This window comes from Cavia porcellus, unplaced genomic scaffold, assembly GCF_034190915.1.
Source record: "Cavia porcellus strain 051 isolate PalLab524CR breed Dunkin Hartley unplaced genomic scaffold, mCavPor4.1 scaffold_20, whole genome shotgun sequence".
NCBI lineage: Eukaryota > Metazoa > Chordata > Mammalia > Rodentia > Caviidae > Cavia > Cavia porcellus.
The window spans coordinates 67,853,774-67,872,421 of NW_026947503.1; the positions used below are offsets into that span (position 1 = coordinate 67,853,774).

At 52.1% G+C, this 18,648-nt stretch overlaps 1 protein-coding gene across 2 annotated transcripts in view; it reads right to left on the reverse strand.

Moving 5' to 3' along the window:
- Positions 1 to 668: 668 nt before the first annotated feature.
- Afg3l2 (AFG3 like matrix AAA peptidase subunit 2) overlaps positions 669 to 18,648 on the reverse strand; it is a 34,285-nt gene continuing 16,305 nt past the window's right edge. For both annotated transcript variants that reach the window (XM_013146663.3, XM_063232007.1), the window contains exons 7-17: positions 18,432 to 18,556; positions 16,304 to 16,577; positions 14,730 to 14,867; positions 11,988 to 12,141; positions 11,356 to 11,463; positions 11,090 to 11,215; positions 9,263 to 9,373; positions 8,164 to 8,279; positions 4,708 to 4,908; positions 3,307 to 3,501; positions 669 to 1,365 (exon numbers count right to left, since the gene is read on the reverse strand). In XM_013146663.3, the coding sequence (XP_013002117.2) occupies positions 1,117 to 1,365; positions 3,307 to 3,501; positions 4,708 to 4,908; positions 8,164 to 8,279; positions 9,263 to 9,373; positions 11,090 to 11,215; positions 11,356 to 11,463; positions 11,988 to 12,141; positions 14,730 to 14,867; positions 16,304 to 16,577; positions 18,432 to 18,556 (1,797 nt within the window). In that variant the 3' untranslated portion in view covers positions 669 to 1,116. The remainder of the gene's footprint in view (positions 1,366 to 3,306; positions 3,502 to 4,707; positions 4,909 to 8,163; positions 8,280 to 9,262; positions 9,374 to 11,089; positions 11,216 to 11,355; positions 11,464 to 11,987; positions 12,142 to 14,729; positions 14,868 to 16,303; positions 16,578 to 18,431; positions 18,557 to 18,648) is intronic.

Consider the following 18,648-nt stretch of genomic DNA (forward strand, 5'->3'; position numbering starts at 1 on the left):
CAGGGCTGAACCACAACTCTGGGCCCAGCTCCTCCGGTGTTCCCCTTGGGGTGTTGCCAAGGCCGCCATGTCAGCTGTGGCTCCTTTCTGATCTCAACCTGGCGGGACCCAGGTGCACCAGCGCCCCTTGCTGCTTGCTGCAGACACTGAACCCCGCAGGCTCCCCACGGGCATCCTTCTGTCTTTCAGCAAGGTGCTGGCCCAGTGGAGATGTGGGCAAGAGGCCCAGCGGGAGGACCACCCTGTTCTGTACAATTTGTGATATCCATATGGGCCCCTGGAGGCATCTCTGGGGCACTTGGAGGAGCAGGCATGGGATGGAACTCATGTGCAGGGGACCATTCCTTGGCCCATAGATCTGTCTCAGATCTGAAGTCATGTGTGAAAACAATGAAAAAGTCAGAGTAACACCAGGGAGCAGGGGCAGGGACCCTGACACACTCACAGAGGAGGATGGGGACAGCACCTGAAGACTCGGTGCGGTGTCCTCAGCTGCTCTGCAGACTCCTGCAGGGTGGCACTGCCCTCCACAGCCGGGGCGTGGCCGAAGCCACGTCTTCTCAGGGCCAGCCCATAGCCTGACTCTGGCCCACAGGACCCAATAGCCCAGGGTTCAGGAGACTCGGTCCCTTCTCATGTAACAACATAAATGCTGACTCTTTGTGCGCTCAGGGAAAAATACAGTGTTCACATTTATTTCTGTTGTAAAGAAGCCATATTTACACAATACATTCACATTTTTAAATATGTTACAGCTCTCTATAGAAAACCATTCACTGAAACAGTAAACATTAAGTTAAATCAAAATATTCTCATCAGGGCTCCAATTGAACTCCACAGCTCATCTGCAGAAAGAAACTGAAGAGAACTAGAAATGAAGAGTGGAGGTGGAGAACCCACTGCTGCACATGGCAGACTCCTGCGGCCAGCCTTCCACGGCCTGCAGGGCCACACAGGGTCTCGGGGCTCCGTCAGGCTTCCGGCCTCCGGGAAATTGCCTGGCCCTAAGCATAGCTTCAGAACAAGGCGGCTCGCCAAGCCCAAATGGCCCAAGCTGCCTTCTCATCAGCCAGCGCTGGGGCAGAGTCACTCAGAGAATGGCAGACGGGCAGGCGGTTATAGCGGCCTTGGACCTGTCTGCATCTGGCTGGCGCCCTGCTGGTCTGAGGGCTCCTCCTCCTCCTCCTTCTCCCTCCCTTTGTTCCAGCCCTTTAGGCCCTCTGGCAGCGAGGTGTCCTCGTCCAAGCTGCCTGTGCCCTCCACAAACTCTTCATACGTGGATTTCTCGGCGAATGGCCTGGGGCCCAGGAGGGCAACCATGTCACTCTTATCTAAAACTTCTTTCTCTAACAACAGAAGCGCGACCTGAAACAGAAACAACTTCCATTAAATGCAAGGGATTTATGCAAAAGCAATGCATTTATATAGCCACGCTGGCTCCCAAGAAGGCTCTAAGGGCAGGGAAAAAGGGGAGCGCCGGCCAGCTGGCCTGCAGATCAGACTGGTGGTCTTGGAGAGTGATGTGCCGCCAGTGCTACCAGCCCATGTCCCTGCTGAGTAAGGGGTCAGCACATGGTGCCCGTGATGGGGCCTGAGGCATGTGCCTGTCACCCACAGTGAGTCAGGGGGGCCTGGTCCCATGACCTGGCAGCTGCAGCTTGGCCCAGATCTCTGGCTGCTGCGTGGCGGAGCTCTCTCCAGGTCTTCATTTCTGGACTGCTTCAGGTTTGAGCAACACTGCGTGAAACTGTTTTTTTGTTCAGACTGCTGAAAGTTTTTGTCTGAAGTTCTAACGGTGCCTCTATATGCAAAAACGAACCACTGAAGGCCACACTACATGACCGCAGTGTGTCATGAAGAGGCAGGCAGAGGGAGGGGAGCAGATGCTCTGTGACAGGAAATGAGGCAGGAACCAGGCGGCCACTACACATTTGCAGGCCACAGGAGATGGGGAGGGGATGGCCCAGCTGACAGCAACATGGCCACGAGTCCACCAACCTCTGGAAGATGCTGAGCAAGCAGACGGGTGTAAATGACCTGGACACTTCCTACTTCACTACAGCTGGGTTCACAAGACTATGTTGTGAAAGATGTCAAAGAACACATTTCACGCAGCACTTCATGCTTGCTAGGCAGGGGAACTTTCTCCTGGCTTTCTCATTTTTTAAACTTAACAGGACATTTCAAGTAGCTATAAATACGTAACACAGCTGTGGGTGGCTGAGTTTCTTTAAGGAACTGTAATGAGCCCTTTGCACTTACATGTCCCCCCTCCAACAAGCAAGAAGCAGCCCTGGTGCTTCTACACCCTCTCCATGTGCTGCTGGGGACAGCACAGCCTGGGGGCCCATGCAGCACCTGGAGCACACGGCCCTGGGTGAGGGCCACGTCTGTCTGCAGTGCTGGGCCCAGGGATAAAGGTGCTCTGAGACGCGCCCACCAAGTTCCTGCAGATGTGGACGGACACAGAACGCTGGTACGAGAAGGTCCAGCCTGTCCGCACTGTGGACCCCGCCTCCCAGGCCAGCGCTCCCCAGCTGACCCTCCCTGGGCAGCTCTCTGACGGAGGGAGACCCCACTAGAGTCCCACCACTTTCTTCAGGTGCCTGTGTCCATGCCGGGTGTGCAGCCAGCCTAGCCCACAGTGAGCACAGTCTCAATCCCCAGGAGCTCAGGGCATGCCCCACACTCCTTGTGTCCAGCAAATGCAGGCTGGGCCCAGACTCTCAGCTCTCCGTGCACCCTCCTCCTGCACGGGGTGCCACCAAGGACCTGCAAGGACCCTGGGCATCGTGGTACCAGAGATTTGTAAAGCTGTTCCTCCACTGCAGCCTATGACCTGCCTGCCTCCCTCGGCAGCCAGGTCCTTTCTATGGTCACAGCCACAGCCTGGGCCCTCGGAGCCACCGAGCACAGCACAGGCTTGGGACCTGGTGAGCACACAGCTCTGTGTGAGCCAACCCCTCCCCAGAGGGTTTTCCTTTCCTGCAAGCGTTCAGAGAGCAATGAACCCTAACCTGGTGGCATGGATCCCCCAAGGGAGAGGTCCCTGAATGCATGAGACTCTCCCAGCTAGCAGGGCCCTTCCCTCTGCAGTGTACAGCCGTCAGCCGTCTGTCCAGGCGGCTCACCATCAGCTCACTGCGGGGCCCTGTGTGCCAGACTCACACTGGTTACACTTCCTGCTGCCCCGTCACCTCCCACTGTCTGTACTGTGGGAGACGCTGGAGGCCCGGGTGGCACCCGCCAGACCCCAGTCTGGCCACCCTGAGCCCCATGTAGAGCCCACCTGCTGTGGGCACCCACCTTCTCCACGTCGGCCTTCTTCTCCGTTAGGAGGGCCACGGTCCTCCTGTAGGCCTCGCTGATCAGGATGCGCACCTCGTCATCGATGAGCCTGGCGGTGGCCTCGCTGTAAGGCTTCTCTAGCACCATGTCACCCTGACGCGGGAGGTCGAAGGAGATCTGCCCGACCTTCTCGTTCATGCCAAACTGCACGATCTGGAAAGAGCCAGTGGGATGGGAGGGAGGCTTCCTGCTGGTCAGACAGGTGTCCTGCATCTGGCTCCTCACCAGGCCCAGGGCCATCACCTCAGAACAGGAGGCCATGAGGGAAGCACAGGAGCGGGAGCCTGACGGGTGGAAGGGCGGCCAGGGGACAGGAGTGTGCCTCAAGACCAGGTGGCCCAGGTGTCTGCTTGCTGGGCGTACTACAGCCAGGCAAACAGGGCCCCAGGAAAGTGGGAAGGCTGTGCCGATTGACTCTGAGTGCCCACCACGCCAGCGTCTCAGGGGAGCAGTGCTGGGGCCAGAGCTCAAGCTGGCCAGGGAGTAGGTGCAGGGAGAGGCCACTGTGGAGGGAAACCCCGGCCTGCCTCGTCCTGGTCTCTTGGCTGCATGCAGAGACAGCCAGCCATCACAAGCAGCGGGCCAAGGCACCAAGTGACATCTTGCCAGACAGGCCCCACACCCAAGACACCATGCTCCTTCCCCCACAGGCAGCTAAGGAGGCTAGGAATGTGCTGGAAATTGGGAAGAACCGTGGGATCCAACCACTAAAACAGGTGAGGCACTGCAGTGCAGCACGGTATTACCCACAGGAGGAAACTTATTCTTAAAGCAGAAATTAAACTAAAGAAGGAACAAAAACAAATCGACTGAAGAGAAAAAGTCAGATCAAAAATGACTAGAAAAACTATTTTAAGCTGGACATGGTGGTGTTCTCCTATAATCCCACCTCAGGGGGCTGAGGTGGGAGGACCACTCTGAGTCTGAAGTCAGCCTAAGTGAGTTCAAGGCCAGCCTGAACTACACAAAAAGATCCTGTCTCAAAACAAAACAACAACAAAGAAAAGATACAGTGCTGAGCAAAGAACTGTAGCCCACCTAGAAGCTCCTGGAGGAAGCCACTGACACCACGCCCAAAGCCCAGATGCAGGCGCCGGGCAACACTACTGAAATCAGGAAGGAGTCTGACAGGCAGGGAGGCTGCTCTAGAGGACTGGGCGGGGGCGGGCAGGGTCCTGTGCAGGTCACAGATGTCATCTTACGTGCCTCCCGCACAGGACAGGACCCTCAGGACTGAAACTTTAAACACTCAAGCTTCATTTCAGAAACTCTGACCCCTTCACCATGGATCCAGGGATCCAGGAAACCCCAAGCCAGGGAAATGACCACACGGATGCCAGACCCTAGGCAATAGCTCACCTGGGCATAGGCACTCTGCGTGACCTTGCGCAGGTCGTCCTGGGCGCCCGTGGTGATCCTCCCGAAGAAGAGCTCCTCAGAGACTCGGCCGCCCAGCGTCATGCACATCCGGTCCAGCAGCTGCTCCTGGGTGTACAGGTACTGCTCCTTGGGTAGGTACTGGGCATAGCCGAGCCCTTTGCCCCGGGGGATGATGGACACCTGGGGAGGGAGAACGCGTGTTCCTGACAGCCCGCTGCAAACGGCTTGAGCGGCCTGTCCGTCCAGACACCATGTGTGGCAGAAGGGCCCAGCTGCGGACAGCAAGCAGAGACAGCCAGCAGGCGCTTCCTTCCCATACCTCCACCCTGAGCGCTGTGTGCGCTTTTTGTTCTCCCCAAGACTCAGATGAGACCACTCAGCCTCAGCAGATGGGGCCCCGGAGTGAGAGCAGCTCTGCAATCATGGCCAAGGCCTTGGTCGGGAGGGACAGGCAGCAGCCATGGCGCTGCAGCCTCCTCTGCCTCCCAGGCCACTTCTACAGTTAAACAAATCCCTTTAACCTTTACAGTCGACGTCACGGAGAGCCCACCTCCACAGGGTAGAACAGAACTACTGAAGTACAAAGCCCGCCAGGTCAGCTTCCTGGCAGTGACAACACAGGAGGCTGTCACCGTGTCCCACCTCCCAAGCCTTCCTGTAGCCCAGCTCTCCTTCCCGGTCCCTGTGCCTCCTGTGGCTGCTCATCAACAGTCACAGTGCGTCCTTGCGGTCTGGCCCCCACGTCTGGGATTCAGCCACGCTGCCATCCATGTCCATCCCCAGCACTGGCCTGTACTGCTATGGAAGGAATCACGTCCACTTCCTCCCCAAAGGACAGCAGTGTGCTCGGGCTATGGACACCATGGACAAAGCAAAGCCAATGTTGTGTGGACGTTTCCACTTCCTGGGTGAACACCCACACGTGGACCATCTAGTGACTGGGTGAAGTGTCACCTTTGTCAGAACTAGAAACTCTTTTCCCAAGCGGCCGCCCTGTCTCACACACGAGGGTCCAACTGCTCCTTGCCTCACCGACTGCACAGGGAAGTCTAAGCACTCTAGCTACCGCTCCGCGATCTGCCGTGCTGCTCCCGCAGGCAGACGCAGGTCTGTCTCTAGGCACTGAGCACCACTCCCATGCCTTCTGTGGAGTGCAGGAAGGCTTTACTAACAGGCCGCCTACAGTGTACACAAGTCCTCTGTCATGAACATGTTGCAAACACTGTCAGGTACGCAACTTCCCTTTTCCATTCTCTTAATGAGATCTTTCGAAGACAAAAGTTTTTAATTTTAAGAGATCCAGTTTATCAGCTTCCTCTGAGAATTCTCCATCTTCAAAGCCACAAAGACTTCTACCTGTGTTTGCCTTCAGAAATGGTGCAGGGCCAGCTCTTAGGAGTTGTTGCAAGTTGTTTTTTGTGTATGACCTAAAGGGGCCCAGCTCCTCACGGGACTCCTGAATCCAGAACCCCCGGCTGATCCACCACCTTTCCTCCCTTGAGTGACTCTGGCTCCTTGTTTGACAACCAAGTGGCCCTGCAGGCCCTCTGTGGACTCTGCCTGTCCACTGGTCTCTGTCCAGTCCTCTCACCAGGGCCTCTGCCTGCATCTACAGCTCTGTATGGCCTCAAAAGTGGGACACAAAGCCCTCTGACTCACTTGTTTTGGCTATTCTAGTTCACCTATAGTCTCAAAAATTTCAGTTTCCAAAACATATTCTGCTATAATCATGGCAAGCGATGGCAATGGAATTATAGACCATTTATTTTTTATTTTTTTGAGGCAAGTTCTACCTTGCCCAGGCTGGCCTCAAATTCATGATTTTTCTACCTCAGCCTCCCAAGTAACCTGGATTACAGGTTTGTGCCACTGCACTCTGCTAAAATCTGTACGTCTGGGGAGAACTGTATTTTTATGACTAGTTAACTCAATGTATATGCTGGCTACAAATATGCTTTCTCTTTTTTTTTTGTATTGGAATTGAATTCATGACCTTGTGCTTGCCAGGCAGGTGCTGTGCCACTGAGCTATATCCCAGGCCTGAAGTCTTTTCTTTAAATATTCACATGTTGCTGGGCATGGTGGCTCACCCCTGCAATCCCAGCACTCAGGAGGCTGAGGCAGGAGGATCATTGCGAGTTTGAGACCAGCCTAGGCTACAAAGTGAGCTCAAGGCCAGCCTGAAGTGCATAGAGAGACCCTGTCTCAAAAAGACAAAAATGAATAAATAAATAAATAAATACTCACACATCATGTTTTGGGGTACTAATGGATTTTTTTTTCCTAGTATTGGACATAGAAGTCTATGGGAAGCCCTGTAATTGGCTGCCACCTTAAATCTTCAGGCTGCACCACCTTAATGCCCTCTAGGAGTTAGGTTTGGTAATTAAGCAGCATCTTGCATAACTTGTTTAGCCTGTCCCATTATTCACGGACTATGCATATTGAGCCCGCCCAGGAAATTTGAACTGACCTATGAATCTCTGTCTTGCCACTGTTGCTAAGTTACCTGCTGATGTCTCAGCACCCAAAATTCCTCCTCCCCAATATCCTATATATTTGCTACCCCTTCCATGAATAAACAAGACTTGTCTCCCCTCTTTGTGTCTCTTGTTCCCTTCTTCATCCCCACTCCCCCTCTAGGGTCTCCGTGGATTTACCCACGGGCCAGGTCAGAAATCAAGCCCCTAAGCTATATCCCCAACTGCCATTCATTTATTCCTTTGAGACACGGACTCCCTAAGTAGTTAAATGTACCAGCTGGGCTCCAAATTGTGATCCTTCTGCCTCAGCTTCCCAGGGTGCTGGGATTATAGGTATACCCCACCATGCCATGACTGGAACTGGATTTTTAAAACTTCATTTTCCAGTTGTTCACTGTGGATCTACAGAAACACGACTAGTCTTTGTGCTCTGGCCGTGATCCTGTAACCTGCTGACTTCATCCCAGGCCCTTGGGGTCTGCACATTCATGTGGCCCCATTGTAGGTCCCCTGATCCAGGGCCTCTCAACCTCCAGGCATCTTCTGCCTGGTGGGGGCAGCGGACAGCTCTCTGCTGCCATCTGCTGGTCCAGTTGGGGAGTGCACGCCTGTACACACTTGCTCTGGGTTCTGCGAGCTCCAGAGAGCCCTGTGCACTTAGCCAGGGTCCTGCAGCCGCTTGCAGATCAGGGTCGTGGCCTCCAGAGTTCTTTACCCCAGCTTCTTTTACCCCTGTGCCACGTCTGGAGGGCAAGGCACCCCTTCCTGCTGTGGCAGTTATAGTGAGCGCTCCCAGTCTCACCCCTGAGGCCACACTGTCCAGAGCGAATCCTTGCTCTGCCCAGCGCCTTCTGTGCCTTGGACAGGACAGCTGCCTGCACTGCCATTCGCCTGGATTGCAGAGCCTCTCTCCTGACCACCCTCAGGCCACTCCCGCCCTACACGGCCTTACCTTCAAGAGAGGGTCTGCATGCTCTAGGTACCAGCCGGCAACCGCGTGGCCTGCTTCGTGGTAGGCCACCGTCTTCTTCTCCTCAGGCTGCAAGACCTGGGTCTTCTTCTCCAAGCCTAACAGATAAGAAAAAACCCATCCACCGTTCCAGGGGCCCGACGCTGAAAGCCAGTTACGCAACACTACATAGTCTCCTTTAAGACGTCACTGCGAGACTGCGGCTTGCACAATTCAAAATTTCCCAATGGGGGTCAGGATGAAGCGAAAGACAGGTCCAAGAGTTACCAAATGACATCAGTGCACACCACCCCTTCCCCACATCCCACTCCACTCCAATGCTTCCTTCCTCTGTTACGCCACACATCCAGGCTGGGGAGATGAAAAGAAACATCCAGCATCAAATTCTCAGGAAATGAAGAGTGCTGAGAATGTGCTCCCTGCATCCCCTTGGCACTCAGAGTCACCAAGTCTGCCAAGGGAGATACCTGCCCAAGAAGCCAACCACTCTCCATTCCAGAAGGACAGTGAACAACAAAGTGCTGAATAGGCTACAGGTCTGGCAACACCTGAGCAGAGCTGGACGGGTTGCTCTACCCAACAGCCTGAGCACCGGTTGTGTACAAGGATGTGAACCCCACAGGCAGAGCCCAGAGGTACCATACTGGTGCCCAGGACAAGGAGGGCTGAGCACCCCAACCTGAGCGCTTTCCTGTTCGCGCCTGGGCAGAGGCTCTGACATCTCCATGGCTGGTCCTAATTTCATCCCCTACTGTGACAAGACAGTTCTGTCACTACTAAGAATATACTAAGGAGATCGGAAGACCTTTTAAAAAGTTTCTGGACACACAGCCCAAGGCAAGACTTTCGCAGAGCTGCCAAGCAAAGGTTCCAAGGGGAGGCAGCCAGGCCCACTTCTTCAAGGAACACCTCTGTCTGGGGACAGGTGCTGCGGATGGGTCACCACACAGGCACTCCCCACTGCCATTGGTGCTCACTTCTCTGAGAAAACAAAGTGCCCTCCTGCAGTGTCCCAGGGGTCGCCTCATTCTCTCAGCTCACTGCCTGCCCAGCCCGCCACCAGAGCGCCCCTGGGCCTCACCCCCAATCACACGTTCAATAGCTTGCTCGAAGTGCTTCTCGTTGATGGAGTCCGAGAGGTGCCGCGCTGCAATCAAGGCAGCTTCGTTACACACGTTGGCCACATCAGCTCCTATAAGAAGAACACAGACACCGGCTCACCCCACCCAGAACATGCACAGCCCAGCAGTGCCCCACACAGGAGGAGCCATCCAGCACCAGGCAGCGAGGGTGCCATGGAAACACCACTCAGGGCCATTTACAATGACCAAGCAGCTCTGGTCGTCAGCACCAGCCTGCTGACCCTGCCCTCTGACAGAGACGAGCAGGGCACAGTAAGCAGGTCATCGCCCCAACAGACGACATGGCTTGGCTCCTGTGACAGCAAAGGAAGTGCTCGAAAACACTTGCTAATCAACTTAATTCCACCTTCTCCACTGGCACAATAGGCAAACTGCCTATGCAATGAAAATTTTTTTTTCTTGAGATAGGGTCTCACTAAGCAGTTCAAGCTGCCCTTGAACCCAAGTGATCCTCCTGCCTCATCCTCCCAAGTGCTGGCATTAGAGGTGTGAGCCACCATGCCCAGCGAAATGCTTATACAAAATGGTAACTATAAGTATTAAAATGACCTAACACATTAACTTAACTAAAATATGGGAAGCTTACCAAATGCTTTTCAGACCTACAAGTCGTCTTATTTTTCCAGATTAAAAAATGTAAGAATCAATTAAACCACAGAACAACATATATACTCAATAAACAAATATGAGATACAAGTAAAAGTTCAGGACTAACCACCTCTGACTGTCCAGGTGCACATAATCTCCTTGGATTTCTCAATTAACTTTGCATTTAGGAGGAGACAAGAGTGAGAGAAAACCCTGGGATAAGCACAAGAGAGATGCTCCACATCCCAAATCCAGACCAGTGAGACGCTGCGCCCTGCCCACAGGATGAGATGTTCAGGGAACAGCGGTAGCACAGGCTTCCCAGGACGTGGAGGAAACATCAGCGAAGGTGACACGGAGCAGTTCCTCAGAAAGCTAGCACAGACTTAGCACACGACCTGGCAGTGGACTCCAAGCAGAATGGACCCCTGGCAGAGTGGAATGCAAATGTGGCCACGAAGGATGGCAGGTGAGTGCTAACAGCCACCCTACTACTCTTCACAGCCCAAGGTGGAAGCCATGCCCGAGTCCACCAGGATGAACGGGAGACGAGATAGGGACACCCACCCACCCACCCAAGGCCATGCCAAGAAGGGATGAAGTCAGATACACGACAAGATGGGCAGCTGCACAGCAGGTGCGCACTGCAGGTCCCTGTGGGGATCGCATCCAAAGCAGGACGGCTGAGGGGCAGAGTCCAAGTTTGGCTGTCTAAGCCTAGACTGGGTCCCAGTGACAGCTGCCGAGCTCTGTGAAACCACTGGGCTGCTTGGGAGGGCCAGAATTGAACTCAGGGCCTAGTGCTTGCCAGGCAGGCACTGTGCCACTCAGCTATATGCCTGGCCTGCCCTTTCTATTTTGAGACAGGGTCTTGCTAGTTGCCTGGGCTGGGTTCAAACTGGTGATCAACCTGCCTCAGCCTCCCAGAGTGAGGCATGCTAGTCTCATCTCAACAGAACAATTTCAAGAAAAAACACTTGGGAATGGTTACAGGCAAAATGAGGCACGGTCAGGAACCAGACCTCATATACTCCAGGGCAGAGGAAGGGGCTGGGCTGAGGCTGGTGACCGGTGCTGAGGGGCCCAGTGTACCACCTCCCAGGTTCTGAGTAGAAATGGCATAATGAAAGGCAATGCATTGTGGGCAGCATCAGCAACACCGGCTGTGTGCAGCTCACCTGAAAACCCTGGTGTCAGAGATGCCAGCTTCCGGGCCAGCTTCTCCTTCTCCAGGGCGGTGTCCAGCTTCAGGGGCCGGAGGTGAACTTTGAAAATGGAGGCTCTTCCTTTTATGTCTGGGGGTCCTTTAAAAAGATTTTTAGCCTGTTAACTTGTTTTGAAATTCTGTATTTGTTTCTCTTTAAACATAAAAAAAGAAAAAGATTTTTAGAAAGAAAGTCAGAGCCCACCACGGCCCATAGGTCCACTGTGGCCAAGGCCTCACCGATGAAGATCTGCCGGTCAAAGCGGCCTGGCCGCAGTAGGGCTGGGTCCAGGATGTCTGGCCGGTTGGTGCCCGCCAAGATGACCACATTTGTTGTCGTGTTAAAACCTGGGGGGAGAAGCCAGTGCCTTCATGAGGAGGCATGGGCAGCTGAGACTGCCTACCTCCTAAGGCACAGGGCCTTGTCACTACATGGGTCCTCCAGGACAACAGCCTTGCATTGGACTAAAGAAGTTCAGGGTATATACAACTATCCTTAAGTATCTTTCACTTTGAATTGACAGGCTATGACACATGGACAGTATGGGATGATCACAGTGGGTGGCGGGGTGGAGCCCTCTGATGGCATCCATAGGGGCTCAGCTGGTGCCCTGCCCTGTGCTGTATGGGCAGCTTTGATTGGGGCAGGTGAGCGGGTTCAGTCGCTCTCCACCCCATAGGAAGTTGCCATGTGTCAGATTTCAAATGCACCCAGTCAGGCTGGCCCAAGGCTGTGCTGCTCGATCCTTCAGGGTCACAGAAAACTGAGTTCTCCTGTGAATGGGCAATAGAGCCATGGCACACTGCCGGCAAGGTGTCAGGAGGGGCCTTTAACAAAGCTCCGTCCTCTCACAGGACAGCAGCTCACCCACCATCCATCTCCACCAGCAGCTGGTTCAGCGTGTTCTCCTGCTCACTCTGCCCCCCAAAGTTGCCACGGCCCCTCTTCCTTCCCACCGCGTCGATCTCGTCAATGAAGAGGATGCAAGGGGCGTTCTTCCGGGCAAGGGCAAACAGGTCTCGGACCTGACAGGCAGAAGCAGCAGTTACAGCTGTGGATGGTGCCTATACTTGTCTGTATCTGCCGTGCTCAGGATTGAACCCAGGACCTCACACTTCCTAGGTAAGCACTCTACCCAATACACTGCCTTTCCCATTTTATTTAATTTGAGTTGGGGTCTCAGTAAATTGCCCAGGCTGGCTTCCAACTTGCAATCCTCCTGCCTCAGCCTCCTGAGTGGCTAGAATCAGGTGCTCCTTGCACTTCCTAGCTTGTTTTAGGGTCTCCCACTCAGTTCCCTTTCCTGGCTTCAGGATTTCCATTCCTACACTGTTGATCACGGCCTCCTTGCCAGTGCACCTCTTGGCTCAACTCAAACTTGGGCCCCAAAAACACTCACAGGCAAGGGGTCCATGCCTGCCCCTCAGCCAGCTGAAGCTGGGGACTGCCCCTCATCTGTGGGGCAGGTGCCCCGTCCCAACCCTCCCTATGGTTACCTACCCTGCAGTCTCTTCTGGTCTCTTGATCCCTGCCTTCTCTTTGCTCCTGACAAAGTCACGCTGCAAGATGCTCTCTGACACCCAGCTTCCAGTCGCCACTCCTGAGCCACCCCACACATTCCAAGCCTCTCAGACTACCAACTGCTCACCTCCCTCAGCTTGCCCTCGGAGCACCCTGCAAACTTGCCCGCCTGCCCTGCACAGTTCTCCGGTAGTCTCTGATCTCAACCTCTGCTTACTCATGCGTTTCGTAGCCTGACTCATAAACATCTGCCTTCTCTAAGCTCCTACATCTCTGCAAAGCCCAGGTAACTGTGGCTGCCCCATGCACCTTAAAATGCTGACAGGACAGCCATAGATGGGGACCACATCTGCTACAATGGTGACATGCTGCTGTCCTACTGATTATTAGCAGAATCTTGATGTCTGCAGAAGTACTCTAACAGGACTCTGCATTTCTACTTGTACACAGTAAGTCAACATTTTAGACATTAATAAAATACACGAGTAAAAATTGTCTTCAAAAAACAAACCAGGCCAGGGATATAGCTCAATGGCATAAGCACCTGCTTGGCAAGCATAAGGTCCCAAGTTTGATTCCCCGTACCAAAAATAAAAATAAATATAAACCAGGCTGCGCCTGGTGGCATATGCCTATAATCCCAGCACTCGGGAGGCCAAGACAGGAGGATTACTACAAGTTTGAGGCCAGTCTGGGCTACAATGTGAGTTCAAGACTGGCCTGAACTGCATAGTGAAACTCTTTCTCAAAAAAATTTAAAAATTTTTGAAAAACTACATTTATAACTTCTGATTTCAAAACTTGCAAGACAACAGTAATCAAGACTATGATACTGATCTAAGGACAAATACACAGATCAACAGGATAGAACTGAGAATCCAGAAATAAACCAAGACCATTCAATGGAGAAAAATAGTCTTTCCCGCAAACAGTGCTGGGAAAACTGGATATCCACAAGTAAAGGAAAGAGATTAGACCCTTACCTCACACCGTATACCAAATTGACTCAAAACGCAACATTGACCTTAAATAGCTGGACCATAAAACTCTTACAAGAAAACACAGAAATCAATATGCATGGTCTCAGATTTGGCAATGGATTCTTAAACACAACACCAAAAGCACAAGCAACAAAAGAAAAAGAGAAAAAAATACTTAATAAAAATCAGTTGCGCTTCATTAAAAAAAAGTGAAAAGACAGTCCACGAAATAGGAGAAAACAGTGCAAACCATAGAGTGACTAGGAGTTGGCCTCAAGAATCTGTAAACACCTCTGACCGCTCGGTAACAAAAGAACAATCTCTACATGGACAATCTCTTCTTACAAAATACCCATAGGGCTGATATGTAGGTGAGGAAAGAAGCAAAACCACAGCATGTGGAGGTCATGCCACAGGCCCAGGGGCAGCTGTGACCGAAGGAAGCAGAACTTAGCCATGTGCCAGAGGGGAGGGCAAGACACACACACAGAACATCGGGCTAGGACAGGGCAGGATGTGGTACAAGTGCTAAGGAAAATGCTACAGTTAACGATAAGAGTGCAGCACGTAGTTACTGCTGAACCTGAAAACATCATGCTAAGTAAAAAGAGTCCAGCACAAAAGGCCCCATGATGTTCAGTGTGGTGGTGTATGCTTGTGGTCTCACACTCAGGAGGCTAAGGCAAGAGGAGGGCCTGGGTCCAGGAGTTCAAGGCCAGCCTGGGCATCACAGTGAAGCCCTACCTCCAAAAATGTCTGGAAAAGGAAAATCTACAGACAAAAAGTAGATTAGTGTGTGCTCAGGCTGGGATGGAGTGGGCAGATGAAGCTGATGCACAGGGACAGCCAGGGCTTGCTGTGTCAGCAGATGGCTGCACAAACCTGTAGCACGGCTAACGGCTCCCTAACTGCGTGGGGCTCGACACACTTTCTGCAAAAGGACTAACTCACAATCCAAGCCACTGCCTGAACCATGCAAGCAGAATGGTCTCAGCAGTGGTCACCCTGCAGGCTTGGGCCAGTAGGCGCTTGGGACACCAGGGACAAGGTTGCCCTCAGCCAGGGAGCACAGAAGATGGTGAGCTCGCATGTCTAAGCGGTAAGGGACTTACCCGGGCTGGGCCCACACCAACGAACATCTCAAGAAACTCAGACCCACTGACAGTGATGAAGGGGACATTGGCTTCTCCAGCCGTGGCCTTGGCCAGCAGTGTCTTCCCAGTGCCGGGAGGACCCGTGAGAATGGCACCCTGCAGAGGAGGAATTGGTTGTTGGTCAGGACTCCAAAGAGGAACTGGTGAGGCACCAGCCTGTCTCAGCCCCACTGATGCCAGACACAGAATAATTCTTAAATATCTGAACTATGGTAGAACATTCTTTGTGTTAAGGATAAGAAAAGGGTTATTAGAGACAATTTGTTTCAAAAAATACGGGAGGCTGAGGCAGGAGGATCATTGTGAGTTCGAGACCAGCCTAGGCTACAAAGTGAGCTCAAGGTCAACCTGAACTGCACAGCAAGACCCTGTCTCAAAAAGACAACGAAAAGAAAAGAAACAGAAACAAACAAACAAAGAACTTGAGGAAAAAGTGAAACCATACTATTTCCCTTATTTTATAAAAATTTCAGTGCAGTATGAAAGGGTGACTTTGGCTAGAAATCGACCTAACAGACCAAGCCTTACTTAAACACACACTCCAGAGTTCCAAACCCTCTTACTCTCTGCAAGTGAAACGCCTTGGAATCCAGATGGTGCCTAAACTGTTCTGACCTCTGCTTCTCAGCACAGGCACTGCCATTAGTGTGGGCATGCACCCGGCCCTGTGCTACCCGCTCACTAATGTTTTGCCCACTGAGTGGCCAGCTCTGAATAGCATCCACTCCTTTCTTCACACTGCCTGCAGGGAGGTAAAGAATGTGGTCAAGAGTTTTTTCCAGAGTTTGTAACAAAATTTCAAGGCATTTTTAAAAGTTTGCTTACTTTCTTAAGTTTTACAAAGGAAGTAAAAATCTAGTACCACTGATGAACCTATCCAAAAACAAAAATGTATCTGCGGAAAACACCAGTGAACCATGGGCTGGAGCTGCAGAGGGGTCGAGGAACCAGGAGAGCAGGACAAAGGTGCAATGGCAAATCACGAAACCATAAGACGAGTTTCAGCCATGCAAATGGTGCGGAGAGCAGAAAACGCTGCCCGTCCATCACAACATGCTCTTTCAAGTGGGCTTTGCTAACAGATTAGAAAAAGAATCACCCCAGATGCTTTTGTTGACTTTTCAGCTGATGCACTGACAAATGTGAGGTCAGCTTCTACCCCTTGTTCAGGGGTGTGCAGCCTGTAGCTAGCGGGAAAAGGGCTTGAGTGCTGCCTGCCTCCTCGCCGGCGCAGGCAGTGGCTCAGGCCTCTGGAGGAGGGGCTGTGTGTGCTGGCACAGGGGCATCTATCTCTGATGGAAAAGAGAGAAGACTCCAGGAAGGCTCTGAGGGGAGAAGACAAGTATTCACACAACTGGGCAATGAGACACACGCAAAATCAGACCCGAACAGACTGGCATCAGACAGAACCTAAGTGAAGCAGCACAGAGACACACAGCTGATAGCAAGTCATCCAACTTCATAGAGTGATGGCTTCAGAGATGAAGAAACACTACAAAAGTTTTGGGTGAACCTCCAGGAGTTCATTTTACCTTTGGAATTTTGGCTCCTAGGTCTTGATACTGCTTTGGATTTTTCAAGAAATTCACAAACTCCATGATCTCCAGCTTGGCCTCCTCGCAGCCAGCCACGTCCTTGAACTTGATGTCTATCTCATCCTTGAGGACTTTGGCCGTGGTCTCCCCAACACTGAAGAGCCCACCTACACCACGGCCGCCCCGGCCAATGCCAGCAGGGCCTCGCCGGATGGTGTAGAGCAGAAAAGCGATGATGAGGACCGTGGGCAGCATGCTCAGCAGGAATGAGCTGCAGGAACACACACGTAACCTTTCCAACATGCTGCTTGAGATGCAGCTGCAAACACCTGGCAATTTTTTAAAAATCTAAATATCCTAACATTTAATCTGAAATCAAAGAGAACCTCAGCATTAGTATCAGTGAAGCAGATCACCAAGGGTAACACCAAAGAAGCCTGCTCTCAACATGCACTCGGCCTGTGGTTTCTACTCCGATCCCATCAGTACCCCTCATGCTCAGCACTACACGCTGTTACCATCACACATCCAAGTGTCACAGAAACACCTTTCCAACTACTTAAAAATGTAACCCAAGTATGGGCTAATCTGGGTGAGAAGTCCACTCTCTTATTGAGATGCAGACAAGCCTTCTCGGGGTCCTGGCTATCCGATCCCAAGGCCTCTCCTGCTGGGCTTAGAGATGCTGAGGCCCAGAGCCAGCGCTGCTATGGAAAGTGCATGGAAAGTGCAGGGAGCCGAGGCACAGAGCCTTCTGTTTCTCATCATGGTTTTTATTCTAACATGATCATGGCTACACGTGTGTTTATATGGTTAATACAACAGTGTAGTTGGCCTAACACTAAGAAAACTGCTTACTGGGTCAAAACAGAAACAAAAGCCAGATTTGTTAATATTTTATCTATTACAGAATTTTAAATACTGCTAAAGCAAGCAACAGGAACCATGGAAAATTCACCTCTATTTCTGGAGGAGAAAAAAAAGGCTGTAACTACAAAACCATTTTATAGGTTATGATCAAAACGAATCTGAAAACCTGAAACCTGAAACCTGAAATGCTCGAAAATCTGAAACTTTCCTGAAAATCAACCTGATGTTCCAAAGTTTTGAATTTTGGAGCATTTCAAATTTTGGAATTATAGACCGAGGAGGCTCCACTGGGGATGTGCATGCAACAACCACAGCCCGGAAAGACTGCCACACCTGCAGTGCATCTGATGGGCCACTTGGCAGCACTGTCGGGTAGCAAGGGGTCCCCCAGCCGGGGGTTGGGAGGCCCTGTGGAAGCCTCAGAGCTGCTGCTCAGGGCCTGTGTGGCAGGGGACCCAGGAACCCCATGTCCTGGCAGTGCGGTAGCCCATGGCACATGACCGCCAGGGACACTGGCTCCTCTCATACTCACAGAAAGTGAGACCACATGCCACGCTCACTTGGGAAGTGGGGACGACAGCAAGGAGCCCTGTGTACGCACTGGGAAGTGGGGAGCTGCTGGCACAGGGCTCTCTGGAGTGCACAGAAGGGCACTGCAGGCCACTGCGCCCCCAGTAACCCAGGGCCTTGCCACTGACCATGCCCCTCACATACCCTGGACACAAGCTCAGTATCCACCCAGACATAAGGCCTAAGGGAACACTCTGGAAGGAAAGGAATTTTTTTAATATATGGGAAATTCTATGAAGTAGAAACATAAACAACAGTTAAAAGGTAGGAATGCTACTCCCCTACAAAGGAGCTCTTCACGCTCAACCCCCCAAGGCCCAGATACGGTAAATGAGCCAGATGTGGTGCAGCAAGCCTGCCATCCTAGCCTCTGGGAGGCAGAGGCAGGAAGGTCTCAAGCTTAAATCCAGCCAAGGCAATCTAGCAAGACCCTGTTTAAACATTTAAAAGGCTGGGGATATAGCTCAGTATTAAGGCCCTCAGTTCAATCCTGAATACTGCAGGAAAAAAAAAAAATCAAGATAAATGTGAATGTGTAGAAAATCAGTCAGGTGCAAATAATAAGTTACAATCTTTTAAAAGTAAGGGCAAATTAAAAAGCGCCTGCTGGAAATCTAGTGTGGGGTCCAGCGACACGCACAGCACTGCCCTTGGCCACCGCTGACGGTTCACAAGCCCTCCTTACCCATCACTCTCAGTTACGTAGACCACAGGCACACGGTCTTCGCCTTCTATGCCCAGCTCCAGCTGTAAAGTTTCCAGATTCCGCTCAAAGGCGTCTACACTGCCAATATTAAACCAGACATATTGCTATAAAAACAGAAAAACAAATATCCTAAGAATGAAGTGGAAACAAAAGGTCCAATTCACTGAAGGGCTGACTGCTCACTTTTTAATCACAG